The sequence below is a fragment of the Delphinus delphis genome, chromosome 16 (assembly GCF_949987515.2).
Source record: "Delphinus delphis chromosome 16, mDelDel1.2, whole genome shotgun sequence".
Lineage (NCBI taxonomy): Eukaryota > Metazoa > Chordata > Mammalia > Artiodactyla > Delphinidae > Delphinus > Delphinus delphis.
The window spans coordinates 61620528-61643276 of NC_082698.1; the positions used below are offsets into that span (position 1 = coordinate 61620528).

Here is a 22749-nt window from a genome sequence, read left to right on the forward strand (position 1 = left end):
AAACAAAAATAAACAAATGGGACCTAGTCAAACTTACAAGCTTTTGCACAGCAAAGGAAACCATAAAAAAAACGAAAAGACAACCTACAGAATGGGAGAAAATATTTGCAAACAATATGACCGACAGGGCTTAATTTCCAAAATATACAAACAGCTCATATAACTCAACAACAACAAAACAAACAACCCAATAGAAATATGGGCAGAAGACCTAAATAGACATTTCTCCAAAGTAGAAATACGAATAGCCAATAGGCACATGAAAACATGCTCAACATAGCTAATTATTAGAGAAATGCAATTCAAAACTACAATGAGGTACCACTTCACACCAGTCAGAATGGCCATCATTAAAAAGTCTAGAAACAATAAATGTTGGAGGTGTGGAGAAAAGGGAACCCTCCTACACTGTTGGTGGGAATGTAAGTTGGTGCAGCCACTGTGGAAAACAGTATGGAGGTTCCTCAGAAAACTAAAAATAGAATTACATATGATCCAGCAATCTCACTCCTTGGCATATTTCCAGACAAAACTCTAATCCAAAAAGATACATGCACCCCTATGTTCACAGAGGCACTATTCACAATAGCCAAGATGTGGAAACAACTAAGTGTCCATTGACACGTGAATGGATAAAGAAGATGTGGTACGTATATACAAGGGAATACTACTCAGCTATAAAAAAGAACAAAATAACGCCATTTGCAGCAACATGAATGCAACTAGAGATTACCATACTAAGTGAGGTATGTCAGAAAGAGAAAGACAAATACCATATGATATCACTTACATATGGAATCTAAAATACGACACAAATGAACCTATCTACAAAACAGAAACAGACTCACAGATACAGAGAACAGACTTGTAGTTGCCAAGGGGGAGGGGGTTGGGGGAGGGATGAACTGGGAGGTTGGTGTTAGCAGATGTAAGCTATTATATATGGAATGGATAAACAACAAGGTCCTACTGCATAGCACAGAGAACTATACTGAGTATCCTATGATAAACCATAATGGGAAAGAATATTAAAAATGAATGTGTATATGTATAACTAAATCACTTTGCTGAGCAGCAGAAATTGACACAACATTGTAAATCAACTATACTTCAATGAAAAAAAAAAAGCTCCCAAGTTATGAAAAGAAAAAAAAGTTGTCTCCTATTATATATTAGCCAGATATATAATAACTATGGTTAACACAGCTTCCTGCCGTGTGCGTGTGTGTGTGTGATCTTACAAAACTGGAATCATGCTGAATATACTGTTTGTGTTTTTCTTATTTCCTGAAACATCATTCTGTGAATTTAAAAGCATCACCTCTAATGTCTACAGGTGATGGGCCATCACTTACGTAACTACTCCCCTAGGAGAAGTGACTTGTCCAGGAGGAGGAATGACGTGGTCAGCAAGTCAGTGTCAGTACACAGCAGTGTAGCTGCCAGGAGCCAGAGTCCTGGGTTCAAACCCCAGCACTGCCTCTTAGGAGCTGGGTGGCTTGGGGCACATCAGGTAACTCCTCAGAACCTCTGTTTCTGTAGACTGGGGATCATAATGGCTGTCGTGGGGCTGGCACGTGGAAGCTCACGCCAACTCAACATCTGGGGATTATGAGTGAGCCCCACAGGCAGAGAGGCCCACGGGCATGGTCAGTGATGGAGGCAGAAGTGGAACCAGCCTCTGACTCCTGCCCACGTGGCTTCCCGGGAGCGGGGTTGGAGATTCATGCATGACCCTGTTCTCACCATTTCACCTCTCCACGCCCTTCAGCTCATGAGCAAAGGAACCAGCCTACAACCCACAAAGGGACTGCTGTCTACGCGATGGAGAGGGACAGTGTGGCCAACCCTACCTATGAGAGTCCCATGGGGAGGGGAAGGCCAGCTGGGGGACCAGAGGTCTGCTCCTGTGCTGACGCACCCCTCCTGGGACACAAGAACAGAGCCCCAGCCTACTCTCCCACACCTGGCAGCTGCCCCAACCCGTGAGCGTGCAGACTCCAGAGCAGCCAGCACCAGGCTTCCCCCAAGGGCCTGCCTGGCACCCATGTCTGACCCCAACTGAGACCAGAGACCAGTGCCTGCTGGGGGACAGCAGGCCCCACGAACCCCATCACACATAACAGTGGAAAGTCCGATGGGTGGGAGCACCTCCCTCCACCCTCCTCCCCTCTCCTGCGGGAGCAAAGACATCACGGGAGCAAAGTGGCCAAATGCATAAATAGATGATGTCCTTCTCCACCCGCCTGCCCCGACTCATCCTAGGAGAACACGCACACATTTTCTCCCTCACAGAATTCCAACCTGAGTACTCTTTGCTGACCCACTGAAACCACACTCGATCTGCAGTAGGATGACTCAAATAAGCCCAACATCTCAGCCCCTCCGACACCAGTACATGGCCTTCCTTCTACACAAGGGTGTGGCCAGTGTCTCAGACCTCCCTGATGGTGCCCTGTAAGAGTGCAGACCAAGGACGGGGTCACAACAATGCATGCTCCACACAGCCACATCTGTACACCTCGTATACGTGTGTAAACCCACCAGTGACCCCAGGGCAGGGGAAGGAAGCGGTCACTGGGTACATGGGCGGGGCATCTGTGGGGCCTCTGGCCATCTAGAGTACCCAGGCCATTGCCTTCCTGCCCTCTTCTGTCTCCAAAGTGGACCAGGCAGATTGCTGCCAGAATCCTGCCACATTACTCATTTCTGTCCCACACTCCGCCAGCCAAACCCACTCTTCAAGGGCCGCAGTGACCCCTACTCTACACTGCATCTCCAGGCCAGGATGTTAGGAGGTCCTCACAGAACTGGAAAGGGGGCTGCTGCTCTCTGAGCAGGAGGAAGAATCAGAGCCTGAGTGTCCAGTACAGTAGGGGGTTGAGTGGGGCCTCCTGACACCAACTCCCACTCCCAGGTAACTGGCCCAGATGCAAATACTGAGCAATTAATACTAAAAATTAATTTTGCCTCTTCTACAGAAATAAAAAAGAAGTCAAATACACACTTCTTGCACAGTAATTTACCTTGAAATCAACCTTCATGGTTAGGGGAAAAAAGCACAAAACTCTTTTGATAATCAATGCTACACAATTATTCACTTTCACCATTAAATAACACATTTAATCAGCTAAATAGATAGATCCCTACAAAGACAGAAAGACAACCTTTTCATCTCCCACGTGAGACACCACAGGCTTCTGAAATAATCTGGACACCACAGGCTTCCGGTCACTGGTGTATCAATCTCTGTGGCGCAGACCCCCCGTGCCCCACCCCAGGGGTCAGGGGAGAGGAAGAGGGTGCTTGTGGGAAGGAGGGTCAGGCAGGTCTTACTGGAGGAGCCAGAACGATCCTGGACTGAGAAGGTCATTGACCCTTTGGAGTTGGGGAGAGGCTCGATGCAGGAGAGAGGAACACGGGAACCATGTGGAGCCACCAAGAGAGCCCCAAGGTCACTGGCAATCAGGGTAACTGAGGCCAATCCCCACGTGACGGGGAGTTTCTTCCCAGCCCGTGCCCGCACACCTCCAGCAACAGCGCACTCTCGGCCATTAGAAAGCTCTCTGTGCCATGAGCCCCATTCGGCCTTCCTGTCCACCTCCCCCACTGGCCTCAAGTCTCCCTCTTGAAGTTTCACTGAGCACATCGGCTCCATTCCTGGAGACAGATAGTCACCACTGACTCCCAGGGACTCCTCTCTAAGCTCACATCAGTCAAAGAGAACGTCTTACAGGCAGCAAGACAGAAGACAGATCACTCATCAAGGAAGGACCATTGCGTTAGAAGTAGGTTTTCAACAGCAACGAGGGAGACCCTGAAGTAACACCATCAAAGCACCATGACAAAGAAACCATCAACCTAGAATCCTGGACCCAGCAAACCATCTTTTAAGAACCATAATGAAATAAAGACATTATCGAGTGAAAGAAACCTGCGACTGGCACACGGACCCACTAAAGGATCTGCAGGTAAGGGCGATGGAAGGCAGCCTAAATACAAGAATGCATGAATAGTTTTGAGCCTGTGATAGGAGCACAGGATAGGTTCCGCAATGAGATAGTCTGGTCTCTTCTTATATTAAATAAGGATAATGAAAATGAAGCAGTTAAATTTTCTCCCATATTCCGCCCCTCCAAAAGTAGGGTTGGCCCTGCCACTCCAGGGGTCTGGTCTGTCTCTGGGGCCCTGGCTCATCTGTACACACCCTTATTAGCCCTTGAGTGGGGACCTCGGTGGCTTTGATTCAGCTGGAGCTACGCTGACACTGTGCACAGGCCAAGGAGGGGGCTGGACAGGGCTGCCGTGTCCAGCAGAACCACAGAGGCCGTGGGCACGTGGGTTCTACCCACAGCCCTGAACTGGTGCCCCAGCAAGGAGATGAGGCTGCCTGAGAGACCCAGGACCCCAGCCCTCTGGAATAAACACAGAGCTGCTCCCTGACAGGCTCCAGCCTGGCTGTGCACTCAAGGCCTGGCTCTGTCAGCCTCTGCCCGCCACGGCTGTCTCCCAAATGCCAGAGGTGAGGCCAGCTCGCCAGCTCAGGGGAGATCAAGAATCGCTTCCCGTGGTTGTGGGAAAAAGCACGATTGCTGCAAGACACACCCACGGGGCAGGAAAGAACACTGTGTCTGGTCTCCCTGCTCCCCCAACCTCAGCCAAGTTTAAGACCAAGACCCCCCCGACCCAGGTTAGAGTTCCACATAACATATTGGCCTGGGATGGCTCTTGCCTGTGTATCAGAAAAACAAGCACAGGTCAGGACTCCCTCTGGCCAAGGGGAGACAAAACAGCAGAAGCGAGAGGATGGCTAGAGAGCACTAAGGTTGGAGGGTGACTGCTAGTCACTGAACACCTACAATGTACCAGGCACTGTGCTGAGGGCTTTGATGCAACCTCACGCAATCTTATGGAGGGAGGACCTATTCCTGTTTCATATGTGAGAAATTCGAGGCTCAGAGAGGTTAAGTAACTTGCCCGAGGCTACCCAGCTGCAAAGTGGGAGGGCTGGGATTTGAACTCAGATCTCTATGAGTCTTAGCCACTACACACAGCTGCTCTCCAGAACCAGCTTCTGTGGCAGGCTGGCTGGGGTGGGCTTTCTCTGGCCTAGAAGAGAAGATGAGGAGTGTGGGATTCCATGTCCAGTGAACAGCAACTCGGCCAGGCAGGGATTGCTATAAGAACCCCTTCCCTCTTCTCCTGTAACCCTGTGTGGCCAGGCCTCCCGGGGGCCTTGTGGTCAAGCCCAGGGAGCAGGAAGAGGGGAAGGGGGGTCTACTGGGGTGGGAGCTCTGAATCTGTTCTCCTGCCCGAAGGGGGGATCAGAATCTCTGGGCACCTGCAGCAGCAACGCCCAGGCTTCAGCCCACGGCTGGCGGGGGAGAGCTAGGCCCCGGGGAGCCCATGCGAGGGCAGCTGGCAGCCTTCCCTTCTGGACCAAGGCAAGATGGGCTTCTCCTTGCTTCCAGCAGAGAATGGTCCCCCACCAACCCCAAGTTCCCTCACTCCCTAGGGAATGTTGCTTCTGTGGGGTGACGGAGCAGAATGTCCACCTACTGCTTGGCAGCCAGGTTCAGCAGGGCTCCACAGGGAGGGGCAGTGCGGAGAAAGCCAGGCCCTGGGGTCTTCAGCCCGCCCCTCACTCAAACAGGAGAGGGTACTTACTGCCACCTAAGCATCACCTCCCAGCATCACCTCACAGAATCCTCCCAGCAACCTGCTCGCAAGGAAGTCATTGCCCTTCTTTCCTTTTAAATCAATATACTTTCCATTTTAGCTTTAGATTTTCAGAAAAGCAGCAAGGATAGTACAGAGTTCCCTGTTATTAATATCTGCCCTTACCAAGGTACATTTGTCACAATGCATGAACCAATACGGACACATTAGTACTTACTAAAGGCCATATTTTTTCAGATTTCCCTAATGTAAGGGTATTGTCCCATTTGTTGGCTATGAGATCGCATCTGGGTCAGCACATTACATTTAGTTATCCTATCTCCTTCGACTGCTCCGGGCTGTTTATCCTCTCTGGTGGCCCTCAGACCTCCCTGCGTTTTGATGACCTAAACAGTTTCGAGGAACACTGGTGAAGTATTTTGCAGGCCGTCCTTCAGTTTGGGTATGTCTGATGTTTTCCTCATGGTTAGACTGAGGTTACGGGTTTAGGGAGGAAACACACAGACGTGAGCGCCCTCATCACATCGTGTCAGGAGTGCGTGCTATGGGACTTCCCTGGCGGTCCCGTGGTTAAGACTCTGCGCTTCCACTGCAGGGGGTGCGGGTTCGACCCCTGGTCAGGAAACTAAGATTCCGCATGCCACGCGGCGTGGCCAAAAAAAACAAAAGGAGTGCGTACTACCAACATAACATCATTGGTGATGCTGACCTTGATCACCTGCAAGAGAGGCTGCTTGCCAGGTTCCTCCGCTGTAAAGCGACTCCCTCCCCCCGCCACCTGGCCCTGGCTTCCATGCTCTGCTCTTTGAAGGATGTCACTATGCACAGTCCCCCCCTTCAGGAGTGGGGAGTTAAAATCTACCTCCTTGAGGGCAAAGGACCTACGTCATTTATTTGAAATTCTTCTGCAGAGATTTGTTTCTTCTTCCCCATTTATTTATGTATTCAGTCATTCATTTATCAGTATGGACTCGTGGATATTTATTTTATACTCTGGGTTATAATCCAATACCTCATTATTTATTTTATTGCTCAAATTGTCCCAGCTTTAGCTCTTCCAGTTGGCTCCTGTCCTTCTAACACACTCCCATCGTTTTTGGCTTGGGGGGCTTGGGGGAGCACTTCCTTACTTTCTGACATTACAAGACATTACGCTCATCTTGGGCAGTCCCTGCCCCAGCTCTACAGTCAGCCACTCCTCTAAGGAGCTCCAAGGGGCATGGTATGTTAGCTCTGTTTTCATGGCCAGAAAAGCTGGCCCAAAGTGATGGAAGCGCTCGTCTAGGGACAGCAACCACAGCTGGCGTTCAAGCGCAGCCTCCACTCATGTGCCTTCCCTGGCCACTGAGTGCCTCTGAACCTGAACAGAACGCGGCAGCATTGCTTGAAGGTCGGGGAATGGCTACAATGACTTCTCTGGCCCTTTCTCAATACTGGGCTCTGGGGCCAGTCCTACTGTCCCCAATCCCTGACCCTTCTAGCAACACGGCACATGGCGACTCTGCAGATCAGGCGCTCCAGTGCACCCTCCAAGGCACCCACGAGGCCAGGACGCTCTTCCTTCCCCTTGTTTATGATTGCAGGAGGCCAGGTGGCAGTTCAGGTGTGTTGCCACTGCCTGTGCAAGCAAGATCCTCTTGTTATTCCTGCTGGCTTCACAGGATACCGCAATCCCTCAACATTTCAGGCAATGAACCGTTTAGGGACTATCTGAGGAAGGAATGTGAATCATGGGTGTCCCAAAACCTCCACTGCCACCTTCAGGAAGGACCAAGAAGGCACCGCATGGAAGCCTGCAGAATGGGTGTCCTGGATTGGATGACGTCCCAGAGGAAGAGAGGAGCATTCCTGCGTCATCACCCAGGCTCCTGATAGCACAGGGGACAACACTGTGTGGAAAAGCACGGATTTTGATGACTCTATGCTGAAAGTGATTTGGACAAGTAATACTCTGTGAGGAAGTTATGGGAATACCTTAGTTCCCCACTTTGTCACATCTGTGTACATACAAGAGTAATATATGGTCAAAATCTAAGCCTAAACAAGGCTAAAGAGCTCTTCCAATAAGTACAAATACACATGCTAAGTGATAAGAAAACATCATATCAGAATTTAATCACTAGCATTTTTTCTCTTTCTCGAGTCGATGAAATAACGGAGCATCTGACGATTGACGGGGTCTTAGATTTCATGAAATGTAGTAAATATGTGTTCACACACATCTGAACTCATCTGTGTGTGCACATGTATCCATGTCACACGGATAGATGCGGGCATATGTATATGCACGTGTGTAAACACATGTACTGTAAACATGCCTGCATGCACACGTGCGGATGTATGTCAGCAACATACTGCTGCCTACAGCCTGGGGTCCCTGCTCTCCCCAGGCCCTCGGGCGCTGACCCACGCAGGAGCCAGAGCTGGGCCCTGCTGTGCCCTGGGCTGGGACACCGAGGCCTCACCAGGGAGCCATGCTGACTTATGTGCCACGTTGGCAGGCCCTGCCTTTGAGGTCACCAGTGAGCTCTTGAATATGAGGCTGCTCTCTGGGTGGTGTGAGGAGGGTGCTGAATCTCCAGGTGCCTTTCTCAGCTGCCACAGGCTCACCTACTCCATCCCCTCCCCGCGAGTTCAGTTACGGGCTGGTGTGGGCTACAGGCCGGCACTTTCAGCGGCCTCTAACCAGCACACCTCTTCAGGTGCGGCTGTCCCTGGGGCTCCCAGAGCCTGCAGGCTGGCCCGTGCCGTCCTCCTGGGCCCGGCCACTCAGCCCACCTCACACCCGGGCTGTTCGTGCAGCCTGGTTCCAGAGGCTCAGGGCCAGGCCTCCCAGCCCAACAGAGTCCCTTTCATGAGTCCACAATACTCAGCATTTATCCCCCGCGACCTGTTTCCAAAATGCAGGAGCAGTTACAGCCCAGGTCAGCCTGCTTGTGTGTGAAGACAGGCAGTGAGCAGGCCTGGAGAGACCCGTGCTCCGCGCGTGATCTCGCCCTGCGCCGACCCTCCTCTGAGCCTGTGGAGGCCTGGGGACAGCAGGGGAGGCAGCGGTCAAGCGTTTGGCACAGGGCCTGGTACACGGCCTGCGCTCAACCAAGAGCAACGGCTATAGTTAGTTTAAAGCTTATACCTCCCACTTCGGCGGCTGAGGAGCGGCCCATGAGATCACCCTAGAAGCAGTCAGGAGTCTGACCTCCACACCTGCGAGGGAGAAGCCAGATACAACAGCCCTTGGTGAGCCGTCAGGCTCTCTTCAGCCCCGAAGGGTGCTGCTTGTTATCACGGCTCTCCTGCCAGGAATGCCTGCCGGGAATCCCAGCACCGGGCCTGTTCTCTTCCCGGTGGGCTCGCCTGCGTGGGGCAACAGGAGTGTATATCTTTTTTTTTTCGTTTGGCCCGTGCCACGTGGCTTATGGGATCTTAGTGCCCCGACCAGGGATTGAATCTGGGCCCTTGGCAGTGAAAGCACTGAGTCCTAACCACCGGACTGCCAGGGGACTCAGGAGCTTACACCTTAGGGCGGGGGTCGCATGTGGTCACGAGGGATACTTTGACACTGACGATTCTCTCTCTTGGGGGCGTCCTGTGCCCTGGAAGGTGTTTGGCAGCATCCCTGAGCCCCTCCCATTAGATGCCAGAAGCACCCCAGCCCCTCCAGCTGTGACAACCAAGATATATCTCCAAACCTTCCCAAGTGTCCCCTGGGGAGCAAAATTGCCCCCGGTTAAGAAAAACTACCTTAAAGTAAATGAATTTTTGCTTTCCCTTTTTGGGGGGTGGCCTCTGAGTGTCATGAAGACAGTGGAAAGTTTCTAGGGGAGAGTCAAAAAAAGAGAAAGGACCAAAAGGAGAGGGGGGAGGGGATCTGCATCCTTCCAGTGAGCAGGGAGGCTGACCTGCTCACATATCCCCGAAAGGAAGAGGTCTGGCAAAGCAACACTCTGTCAGCAGGAAAGCAGTTTTCATGGTGTTCCAAACCAGCTGTTATGATGAATATCTAACACGTTTAGTGACAACAGAAAGCCACGCTCCCAGGCTGAGGCCACCAAGGTCCAGGTCTGACAGCCAAACCTCCTGGATCTAGAAGGGGAGCCAAGCTTTTCCTCGCAGGCCATCTAAGAGGTGCTCAACACCTTCGTAGTGTCAGCTGAGTGGGGCAGGTAAGGAGCAGGGTGGGCAAAGGGTCCACCACCCAGACAGGTGGGATGCCAAGAGGCGTCCGGCTGCAGGCTGGCTTGGTGAGGACCAATGAAAGGGCCTCTTTGCTCTTCTCACCTCCCTCTGCCCTGGCTCCAGGCCTGAGGAGGATCCCCATATCCTCACATCAAAGGGATTCTTCATCCCAGAGAAGATTCGGTGCGTCGCCCCAGGCAAGGAGGGGGCTCCTGCCGGCAGCAGCAGGCCTGGCCACAGCCAGGAGCCAAGAGCAGGAAACGTGCCCCAGGGTGAAACGTCAGGATCCTGACTCTGCTATGGAGACGCATCTCAGGAACAGGCTTCTTCTGCAAAGGGGCAGCGTTCTTCCCACCTCCTGGGCCGGGAGTCCGGCGACCCTCCTTCTCCCTCTTCAAGTTCTGCCACAGCAGTAGTGGAAGGAAGGTGCAAACTTTAGAATCAGACAGGTATGAGTTCGAATCCCAGCTCTGCCACTTGTTAGCTGTGTAGATTCTGAGCAAGCCACTTAGCTTCTCAGAGCCGCAGAACGTTGCCTGCATAAGGCAGCAGTGAGGATTCAAGGAGCCTGCCTGTGAAGTCCTCAGCTCTGTGCCTGATATGCGGTAGGTACTGGTATGACAAGATAGCTCAGAGTCCCCACATCCTGGGTCTTTCTGCTGCCCCATCAAAGCCTCAGCTGGCCTCTGGCATCCATCCTCTCCTGCCCTCATCCACCTGGGTACCACCATCAGGCAATGTTCTTCATGCATTCTCTCCACTCAAGAGCCCACGTTACTGCCTGATGGACCATCCTACCACAGCTATACTACCGAGAGTTCTCTGCAGGCCTCTGTCACCTCCCTTGCACACCAGGGCTGTGCAGCCTGGCTGCCACCACGCTTGGCCTGTATGCTCTTCACCTTGCCAGACCCCTCCCTGCCAAGATTAGCTCAGGACCAACCTCCTCCAGAAAGCTCTCCTCTCTCCCCAAGTCCATAGGGATACCGCCTCCTTCAGCACTGCCCTCAAAGGTCCCCTAGAACAGGAGTCTGTCTGTCATACTAGGTACACAACAGGCACTCACTAAATGCTGAAAATTGCCCCTTATGTTTCAAATGTTTCCCTTGGCCAAAGCAATCCTGAGAAAGAAAAAGGGAGCTGGAGGAATCAGACTGTACTACAAAGCTACAGTCATCAAAACAGTATGGTACTGGCGCAAAAACAGAAATATAGATCAATGGAACAGGATAGGAAACCCAGAAATAAACACACACACCTAAGGTCAATTAATCTGTGACAAAGGAGGCAAGAATATACAATGGAGAAAAGACAGTCTCTTCAATAAGTGGTGCTGGGAAAACTGGACAGATACATGTAAAAGAATGAAATTAGAACATTCTCTGGGTTTCCCTGGTGGTGCAGTAGTTTGTAGTCCACCTGCCAGTGCAGGGGACACAGGTTCGATCCCTGGTCCAGGAGGATCCCACATGCCGCAGAGCAGCTGAGCCCGTGCACCACAGCTGCTGGGCCTGCGCTCTGGAGCCCACAAGCCACAACTATTGAAGCCCATGCTCCTGGAGCCCATGCTCCGCAACAGGAGAGGCCACCACAATGAGAAGCCCGCGCACCATGACAAGGAGTGGCTCCCACTCACCACAAGTGGAGGTGGCCCGCGCTCAGCAATGAGGACCCAACACAGCCAAAAATAAATTAATTAGTTAAATTTTTAAAAAAAAGAACATTCTCTAACACCATACACAAAAATAAACTCAAAATGGATCAAAGACCTAAATGTAAGGCCAGACATTATAAAACTCTTAGAGGAAAACATAGGCAGAACACTCTTTGACATAAATTACAGCAATATCTTTTTTGATCCACCTCCTAGAGTAATGAAAATAAAAATAAACAAATGGGACCTAATTTAACTTAAAATCTTTTGCACAGCAAGGAAATCATAGACTAAACAAAAAGACAACCCACAGAATGGGAGAAAGTATTTGCAAACAAAGTGACCGACAAGGGATTAATCTTCAAAATACACTAACAGCTCATGCAGCTCTATGTCAGAAAAAAACAAACAACCCAATCAAAACTTGGGCAGAAGATCTAAATAGACATTCCTTGGGAATTCCCTGGTGGTTCAGTGGTTAGGACTCCGAACTTCCACTGCAGGGGCTACAGGTTCAATCCCTGGTCGGGGAACCAAGGTCTTGCAAGCCGTGCAGTGTGGCCAAAAAAATAAAAAATAAGTAAATAGATATTTCTCCAAAGAAGACATTCAGATGGCCAAAAAGCACATGAAAAGATGCTCAACATCACTAATTATCAGAGAAATGCAAATCAAAACTACAATGAGGTATCACCTCACATAGGTCAGAATGGCTATCATCAAAAAGTCTACAAACAATAAATGCTGGAGAGGGTGTGGAGAAAAGGGAACCCTCTTATACTGTTGGTGGGAATATAAAGTGGTACAACTACTATGGAGAACAGTATGGAGGTTCCTTAAAAAACTAAAAACAGAACTACCATATGACCCAGCAATCCCACTCCTGGGCATATGTCTGAAGAAAACCATAATTCAAAAAGATACATGCACCCCAATGTTCATTGCAGCACTATGTACAATAGCCAGGTCATGGAAGCCACCTAAATGCCCATCGACAGATGAATGGATACAGAAGATGTGGTACATATATACAATGAAATATTACTCAACCATAAAAAAGAATGAAAAATGCTATTTGCAGCAACATGGATGGACCCAGAGATTATCATATTAAGTGAAGTCTGACAGAGAAAGACAAATATCATATGATATCACTCATGTGGAATCTAGGTTTAAGAAATGATGTATATGAACTTATTTATAAAATAGAAACAGACCCACAGATTTCAAAAACAAACTTATGGTTACCAAAGGGGAAACGTGGAGGGGAGGGATAAATTAGGAGCTTGGGATTAACACACACACACTACTATATATAAAATAGATAACCAACAAGGACCTACTGTATAGCATAGGGAACTCTACTCAATACTCTGTAATAACCTATATGGGAAAAGAGTCTGAAAAAGAATGAATATATGTATATGTATAACTGATTCACTTTGCTGTACACCTGGAACTAACGCAACATTGTAAATCAACTATACTCCAATAAAAAAATTTTTTTAATGGTTCCCTTGCCTTGAGATTTGAAGAAGCCTTAAGGAAAGAGACCCACTACAGATGGGTAAAGCAAGGAACAGCTTGGAAAGCCAAGTCCATCCAGGGCCCAGCAGCATGTGAGGGACTGCTGAGGAGGAGTCCTCGCCCACCATCTGGAGCTGCATGAATATTTATAGCACATGCCCAGGTTAATGCAAAAGTAAAGTGAGAGGCAAGATGCCCCTGAGAGCTACAGTGACTGGGGCCTGATGGCCTGATCAGATCATTCCGAGTTCCACTAAGGGCTTTGTCGCCTCCTCCCTGCGTTAGCACAATGAGACCATCCATCCTGGGAACCAGATCTCTCTCTGATCCCACCAGGCCAGCCCTGGCCCCGGAAACCGGGATCAGAAACGGTCACAGGCAGGCAGGTGCTGCGAGGGAAGAGCAAAGGGACACCCTTTTTACCGGTTTCATGAAATCCCTAAGGGAATTAGCGCTTCAAGCATTCCAGCCAAATACAAGTTCCCACACGATGGACAGGATGTGCTCCTGGTCCCCTGGGAGCGAGAGGTTGTGGGCAGCCCCTCCACTCACTGCCACAGGAGGAACTCTGGCTAGCTGTCCACTGCACCTGGGAAAGTCCGAACCCCAAACCCTCACTTTCCCCCTGGGGCAGCCGCAGGTTTGCAAGGCAGCAGCTCCTTAGGCGTGGTCCATCTCAGTGCTGTGAGCCTCTCTTCCCCCGAGGAACAAGCCCTCGAGGGAAGCTCTGTCTCAGCTGCACACTTCTGTTCCCACACCCGCAAGGGCGAGGCAGCAGTGAGCAAGGAACCAGCCTCAAACAGCCCTCCAGAACCTCTGAGAGAAGACATTTACTCTCCTCCTCGCCTACTTTCTGGTAGGTTGTGAGAAGGAAGGTAGCACCAAGACTATGGAAACAGGCCTCCAAAGCAGGCCCTCCTGGCACGGCCTTCAGTGCTGTGTGTCCCATAGGGGCCTTGCCAAGGGCACACAGTGGCGCAGAGCCCACAACATGTGGGTTTCTACCCTAAGCGGGGACCTCAGGGACTGGCACGGGGCCCTGGTCCCTCCAGGACACACACACATATCATCACTCACTTCCTGGGGTCACTCCCAGGGTCCCACTCCTGGCCTGTGTGGGGACCCACTCAGAACTGTAGAGTTGGTATAAATATTATTTTAAGCTGAAGACATTTGAGATTCAACAGATGCAGAAAGAAACCATCTCAGAAATTCCCACCTCTGACAAAGCAGCAACTTCTGGGGAAATGAGCTACTATAAATCCCCTCCCCAGGGGAATTTCATGGTCATTAAAAAAAAAAAAAAGGCAGAAAGCCCACTTGCACCTGCATAAACATATATTATCACAAACTTTCTTATTTCCCAGTTGTTCTCCTAAAGCCCACTTATCTTTCCTAAAGAAACCTATTTGCCCTTCCCATAGAGCCTCTTCTCCCCTCTCGTCCATTCATTAAGTTAAGCATATAAGCCCCAAATTCTAAACCACCCTTTTGTGAGTTACTCATCACTGAGCACTTGCAGGGACAAGCACATTGCATACGTAAACAAACTTTCTTTTTCTCTTGCTAATCTGTCTTTTGTCAGTTTCAATTGCACGTCTCCAGGTACTAAACCTAAGAGCGTAGAGGAAGAGTTGTTTCTTCCCTGACATCTGGGTCACCAGCCATGGACAACACCACCTGGCTGAGGCTACAGACCTCTGCAGAGGCCGTGGGGAGAGGGTGGCTCTGAAGTCGACAGATTGTCACTCACATCTCAGCCCCGTACCCGACCAGTTGGGAGACCAAAAAGTTACAGCCAGCTCTCTGCGCCTCGGTTTCTGTGTAAGGACATCCGGGATACTCAGACCTCTCACAGGGTTATTGGGAGACTTGAGTAAACGAGGTCACGTTTATAAGAGCCTGGCTCCCGGCGGTTGCTCAAAAATGATTCTAATGACTTCAAGAATTATGTACTTTGCAATTGTTTTTTTAATGTATTTTTAATGAATAAATGAAGGCTTTCACTATGGTGTCTTATTTATTTATTTTTATTTTTAATTTATTTTTTTTTTGGCCGTGCTGTGCAGCATGCAGGATCTTAGTTCCTGGACCAGGGATCGAACCTGGGCCCCCTGCAGTGGAAGTGTGGAGTCCTAACCACTGGACCGCCAGGGAAGTCCCCAATTTGTGATTGTCTGTGGACATACAACAGTTGACGTGCTCTGAGGGAAGGGAGTACATACATTTTCCACTCTTTCTGAGCCCTCCACTGTGGAAGCTATTCTTCTCTCTGCATGCTTCATCGCTTGGTTTCTAGGAACAGACACTGCTCCACCTGACCGCATTCACAGCAGTAGATTCCACCTGGGGGCCCAAGCCAACGCTCCAATCACAGCAATTAGTCCAGGATGACCATGTGACCCAACCCAGGCTAATCCTCCCTAGGAGGGCAGAAAGGATCCCTTTGCCTTTGGGTCCTAAGAGCAGGAAGTGTGGGAATCTGGGGTTGCCAGTGGTCCTGTTTCCTGCCATGGAGAGAAAGCCTGGCTCCTGTTGGCTTATATCACCAAGCAGACAAGCAGGGAGGAAAGGAGAGAGCATCCTAATGGATCTGAGGCCCGAGTCCCTGGAGCTGTCCTGTCCCATAAATCCCTTCTTTGGCTTAAGCTAGTGTGAGCTGGGTCTCTGTCACTTATGACCATAAGAGCCCAGATCACACCCACCCCCATCTTGCCAAATGCCTGGCACAGGGGAGGTCCACTGAGGCAGCGTAGCACCTCGCTCTAAACAAATGAATGAATGACAGCCCAGACTGGGGCTCAGGCCGGCTGGGGAATGGGGCTCCAGCAAGTCTGTTCTACCCTTCCAGAACCTGCTGCCGTGCTCACACTTCAGTCCAACCAAGAGAAGCTGAGCAACGCAATCCTTAATGCAGGGGCCCAGATGGGAAGCTTTCTCTGAGAGATGCGAGAGAGAATGGAGCATGTGGCCCAAGAAAAGAGAGCTCTATGGTCTTCCTCAGACTACCCACTCTCAAGCACTCCAAACTCTAGGCCTTCTCTCCACACCCTACTCCCCAACCAGAATCCAGAAAGGGAGGGGCGTTGGCAGGTCAGCTCTTGGGGAGGTATGGGGGGGAAGGTCCCACCATGTAGTTGCTTAGTCCTCTCACACAGCCAGAATCCAGGGTGTGCCCTTGTGTCCCGAGGGAATCTGCCACTTCTCTAGCTCCAGGAGGGAGGATGCAGCCCGTAAGTCAGATGCACCACCAGACTCCCTGCCATCCGTGGAAAGGGCTCTCTACCTGCAACCCAGTCCAGGCCGCAAATTCAGGGAATAAAAATGTGTACTTCCGTGAAAGCTATGCACCGTCCACAGCACACCTATTGGCCTTATCTGAATCTGATGCTACAGAAGCTACTTTGCAACTGAGAGCGGTGTTAGGTAACTGATAGCAATGCAAAACTCTTGTCTACAGACATGTAAATTCTGTCTTCCCTTCCACCCCGTGAAAAAGCCAATTTTGGCTCTATTTGCACGTTTTCGTTTCAAAATTCCTGATCTATAAATGTCTCTGTTCTTTGGGTTCTCTTTTGAATGGCTTGTAACATCTGTCTGGTTCCCTCACTGATCAGTGAGTAGAGTAAAATCTTTAACACAACGCCTGCTTTTATTTCTGTGTGAAGAGGCATGATCTTACCTTTTTCTGAGAATTCTCTTTTAGCAAACTCTGGGGCTGTGAATAGAGCCCAGCTCACATTCCTGGGGTCTTCAGGATTCAGGACCGAGGGTCCCAGCACCGAGCGCTTCCTAAGGTCTCCCCTGCCCGCTTCCCGTTCTCCCTCCTGTTCTCCACCTGCTGGCTCCAGGGGCCAGCCTGGCTCTGCCATTAATGGGATTAGTACTCAGCTGTGTGGTCTTAGGTTGGGCTAGCAATTTATAGAGTCTGGGTGGGCGGTCAAGTGCTCCAGTGAGGTGGGTGTGTTCATAGGCAGAGTCACCCTCCCCCCCTCCCTCTCGTTCTCAAATGGCTGCACATGGTAGCTTTTGCTCTTTGAGTGGCAAACCACATGCTACTTCAGGGATAAAAGAATTAGTAACCGAACAAAGAGGTGGCAAGGGGTAGACTTTCTGGCCCCCCTCCCCTCCCTGGGGCTCCTGTAGTTGGAGCTGATTTCTACCCCTGCCCTTTTCTTAACGCTGGCACTGTAGACAGAAATCTGCTGTTTTCTCCTTTTCCCATGCTGGCTCCCTGCTTCTCCCATAGACACCATTCACTTCCACATTTACCGATCACCTATCAGGTGTTGTACTAGACACCTATGCTGTGTGCTGTTGGGTTTCAAAACAGCCTAAGTCAAAGTTCTCACCCTCAAGGACCCCACCTTCAGAGACTTTGACAAAGAACCACATATACACACACACAAAGACAATACAGCTATAAGAACGCAGAACACATTGCTTGAGTACTCTCTATGTGCCAGGTGTGTGCTAAATACTTTACACATATTCAACCCAAGAGCAGACGCTATTTTGAAAAACGGAGGCTCTCAGGGATTAAATAGTATAACAGACACAGAATGGGGTGTCTCGTGAGCTCAGAACAATTTCTCCAGTGGCCACGCCTATGTCCAGTCCCTCTCCTCCTTTGAAAAACTCTCTCCTTCTCCAGCATATAGTGATTGGTCCAAAGTGTGGTCATGTGACCCAAACTTAGACCAATCAGAGCCCAGCCCCAGGAACTTTTGACTGGGAACTTGAGGGGAAACTTCTTTTGTCTCTGGCCAGGGAGCTATGGCAATAAGAGTCAGCTTCACTGAAAAGATGCTCAATGTCACTAATTATTAGAGAAATGTAAATCAAAACTACCATGAGGCACCACCTTACATTGGTCAGAATGGCCACGATTAAAAAGTCTACAGGGCTTTCCTGGTGGCACAGTGGTTAGGAATCTACCTGCCAATGCAGGGGACATGGGTTCAATCTCTGGCCCGGGAAGATCCCACATGCTGCAGAGCAGCTAGGCCTGTGCGCCACAACTACTGAGCCTGCGCTCTAAAGCCCGTGAGCCACAACTACTGAAGCCCGTGCACCTAGAGCCCATGCTCCGCAACAGGAGGAGCCAGCGAAATGAGAAGCCCGTGCACCACAACGAAGAGTAGCCCCCGCTCGCCGCAACTAGAGAAAGCCTGAGTGCAGCAACGAAGACCCAACGCAGCCAAAAATAAATAAAATAAATAAAAATTTTTTAAAAGTCTACAAAACTATAAATGCTGGAGAGGGTGTGGAGAAAAGGGAACCCTCCTACACTGTTTGTGGGAATGTAAGTTGGTGCAGCCACTGTGGAAAACTGTATGGAGGTTCCTCAGAAAACTAAAAATAGTGCTACCATATGATCTGGCAATCCCTCTCCTGAGCATATATCCAGACAAAACTCTAATTCAAAAAGATACAGGTACCCCTATGTTTACACCAGCACTATTCACAACAACCAAGACATGGAAACAACCTAAATGTCCATGGATCAATGAATGGATAAAGAAGATGTGGTACATATATACAATGGAATACTACTCAGCCATAAAAAAGAATGAAATAATGCCATTTGCAGCAACATGGATACAACTAGAGATGATCATATTAAGTGAAGTAAGTCAGAAAGAGAAAGACAAATACCATATGATATCACCTCTATGTGGAATGTAAAATTTGGCACAAATGAACCTATCTATCAAACAGAAACAGAATCACGGACATAGAGAACAGACTGGTGGTTGCCAAGGGGGAGGGGGCTGGGGGAGGGATAGAGTGGGAGGTTGAGGTGAGCAGATGTAAGCTTTTATATATAGAATGGATAAACAACAAGGTCCTACTGTTTAGCACAGAGAACTATATTCAATATCCTATGATAAATCACAATGGAAAAGAATATTTAAAAAAAGAATGTACATATATGTATAACTGAATCACTTTGCTGTACAGCAGAAATTAACACAACATTGTAAATCAACTATACTTTAATACAAAAATTTAAAAAAAAAAAAGAAGAGCTTCATGATGCTAATAGCCAGAATCTGTCTTGTAGAGATGTTGGTCAAAGAGAATTAGGATGTCACACAGAGAGAAGGGAACCTAAAAACAGAGTCCATGTAAGCCTCTACTACCGATTACACTTACAACCAGCTCCATCCTGTCCCTTCCACAACCTGGCCCATCTCTTTTAGCCCTGTTTTTCTTAACCTAGTTTGAATTCGTTTTCCATCACTTACAAGCTACACATTCCGAAGAATACAGGTCCCTTGCCTAAGGTCACACAGCTTACAAGGGTCTGGTTGCATGCCCTCCTAAGAGCCACCTTGCCTCCCGTGTGGCTGGATTATGGACCCCAGACAGCACAGGCAGCATCACACTATTTTATTTTCCTACAAATGTTGCCAGGGGGATTGGCATGACCATGGAGTTGACACTTCTGCTCATCAGCTGTTTAGTTCCCAGAAATGTGTTACCACGTCCCTCATGAACGCCATATTATTATCACCAACTACTTACTGGGAGCTTATGCCATGCGAGGTACCATGCTATGTGCTATGCGCCTCATTTAATCTCCCCAAACCCTTGCATAGTAAGTATTGGTAGTGCTGGGGGGTTTTTGTTTTATTTGGTTTTTTTGGTTTTTTGCTTTTGTTTTTAACGTGGACCATTTTTAAAGTCTTTATTGAGTTTGTTACAATATTGCTTCTGTTTTACGTTTTGGTTTTTTGGCCACGAGTCATGTGGGATCTTAGCTCCCCGACCAGGGATCGAACCCACACCACCTGCGCTGGAAAGTGAAGTCCCAACCACTGGACCACCAGGGAAGTCCCCAGGTAATGCTGTTTTAAAAGTGGGGAGGGACTTCCCTGGTGGTCCAGTGGTAAAGAATCCACCTTCCAATGCAGGGGACGCAGGTTCGACCCCTGGTCGGGGAACTAAGATCCCACATGCCGCGGGGCAACTAAGCCCATGCGCATCAACTAGAGAGCCCGCGTGCCGCAACTACAGAGCCCATGCGCTCTAGAGCCCACGTGCCACAACTAGACAGAAGTCCACGCGCCACAATGAAAGAACCCACATGCCGCAAGTAAGACCTGAAGCACCCAAAAAAGGGACACTCGAGAGGGTTGGTGTTTTGGGGTTTTGACTTGCCCCCAAGGTCAAAAGACAGGAAGGGGCAGAGGCAGACTGGTTGATTTCAAAGCCCACGCTCTTGGCCAATCCACTAATGTTCCTCCCCACGCAGTACTGTGATCATTGTGATTGGCTGCACGTCCGTCTGTCACAGCCTCCAAGAACCTTGCATGTTAGACTGAGTGTAAGTTGATCCTATCGCAGCCCTGGCCCGCCTGCAGTCACCTTTTGGTCTGCGCGAGAATGCAGCCAGCCAACTCTCTTACAGGCCTCAGGTCAGAGGACCCTAACCTTCAGGCCAGTGGAGGCCCATGCAGGGGCTGGAAACTTTGGCTTTCTAAAGAGGCCCCACCTGGTACAAATGAACTTATTTACAAAACAGAAATTGAGTCACGTGTAGAAAACAAACTTATGGTTACGGGGGGAAGGGGGAGAGAGGGATAAATTGGGAGAATGGGATTGACACATACACCCTACTATATACAAAATAGATAACTAATAAGGACCAGTAGGTCCTTATTAGCACAGGGAACTCTACTCAATACTCTGTGATGGCCTATGTGGAAAAAGAATCTAAAAAAGACTGGATATTTGTACACGTATAACTGATTCACTTTGCTGTACACCTGAAACGAACACAGCACTGTAAATCACCTATACTCCAATAAAAAATTTTTTAAATAAAATAAAAAATAAAGAGGTCCCACCATGTATATATATCTTCCTTCTCAGCTCTTATGTTCCGGATGAATGTTTATGATGAGCCGTCGAGCTGGGTCTCCTGCAGACTCCAAGCTGAAGGCCCCGCCCTGTCGTCTCCTGTTGATGGGGTGCTTGCCTCCTCCTGCCTGAACTCCACAGCACCCTAGTATTCTGAGCTGGGGCCTGACCCCCACGTCACCCCTCCACCTGGCTTCATAAAGGAGGGCCTAAGGTCCTGCCCCGTCTCTCCAGCATCCGGCCGAGGCCTGAGCAGTTTCCACCATAGGTCCCACTGTGCCTAGACCGGTCGCCATCCTCCCAGAGCCACAGCCGCAGGCGCCTCTGACAAAGGCCTCTTGCCGGAAGAGAAACAGTGCAAGCCCACCCCTGACGCTTTCACCCTCCTTTCCCCTGGCCTCCCTCGTCTCTGCCCCTTTAGGTCAGAGGTGCCCAACTGTAGCCCACAGGCCAAATGTGGTGTGTAAATAGGTTTTATTCCGCATTCACAGTGGGTTTCTTTATTTTAGCATTTTAAAAAATTGGGTGTTCCACTTGGATATCTCAATTTAAATTTTCCATATAAAAAGTTTTTTTAAAAAAACAAAACTGTCTGCATTTCTAACTTTTCTTTAAAAAACTGGCCTTTCTGTGACAAGAGCCCTGCATCTCAGCATGAGAGCCTCCAGTGGCAGCTGAGCAGTGACCACCTGCTTTGGACAGTGCATGGCCTCTCTGCTTCACAGTCTCAAAATCTGCCCATGACCCTCATTTTCCCTGCCCGTCTGATCTCTGCGAACACCCAAGGCCCACCCTGGCGGCCTGGGATACCCCCTAGCAGACGGACAGCTCACTAGCCAGTCTCCCCAGCCTGGGATTGGGCATTTTCTCCAGATGATGAATCTCAGGGAAGTCCCTTCAACTCTAAGGCAAGTGAGGCCCCCGGCCGTGCCTGACCCAGGCTCTGAATGTGTCCAAGCCCAGAAGCCACTGGCCATGGGCTCTGGTTTGCCTGTAGGCACCTCAGCACAGGCATGCACAGCTGAGACCAGGCTGAGGCCTGGGATGGACGTCATGCCTGCTCAGGCCCATCTCACCACGGAAATCGCTGTCCAGCTGGACTAGGGAGCAGGCAGTGACTTCCCCGAGTCTACCCAGAAAACACCAGGCCCAGGAGAAACTGTCCATCAGACCAGCGCCGGGGGCCCCCACCCCAGCCCCTGCCCCCAGCCCCGGGACTCGGGGACACTCACGATGTTCATGAGGGTGAGGACGTAGTTCTGCACGTGCTCCTTCCCGTGGAAGCGCACCACCGAGTCGTCCACCGCCAGCAGCACCTCCATGCTGTAACTGCCCGGCTTGGCATGTCGCCGCTTCCGCTCTGCTTCTCCCAGCCGGTCCCCCACCAGGCCCAGCAGGTTGGGAAGGTCACCCAGGCCAAAAGCTGGAACCGGGACAGGAAGAACCGGGACTGTCACCATGACGCCGCCCCCGTCAAGCGTGCCCCTTTCCCTGCCTCTGAAAGCCAAGGCATCATGAGGGTCTGTGCCATACCAGGTGACTGGTGGGCATGAGCCCTTTCCCTGGCACGAGGACACGGCGAGTCTCTGAGGCAATGAAGAGCAGAGAGGCGAGAACTGGCCCGGGTTCCAGTCCCTACTCGGTCCCATCTCCCCGTGCATCCTAGCCCAAGCGCCGCTGCTGCTCCAGGCTTCCCTCCCCCGCTGTGACATGGGGAGGGATAATCCTTGATCTCTTGCCCCACAAGCTTGCTGTAAAAATCAAAGGTGGCACTGGGTGTAAACATCTTAATAAAGGAAAAAAATTGTGATGTTACCGTGGCCTATGCGGGGCATTTTAGGGAC

The 22749-nt window shown here is 50.0% G+C and overlaps 1 protein-coding gene across 2 annotated transcripts in view; it reads right to left on the reverse strand.

The window, feature by feature from the left end:
* Nucleotides 1-22749, reverse strand: part of ADAMTS14 (ADAM metallopeptidase with thrombospondin type 1 motif 14) — a 90824-nt gene that overhangs the window by 37988 nt on the left and 30087 nt on the right. For both annotated transcript variants that reach the window (XM_060033742.1, XM_060033741.1), the window contains exon 4: nucleotides 22138-22328. In XM_060033742.1, the coding sequence (XP_059889725.1) occupies nucleotides 22138-22328 (191 nt within the window). The remainder of the gene's footprint in view (nucleotides 1-22137; nucleotides 22329-22749) is intronic.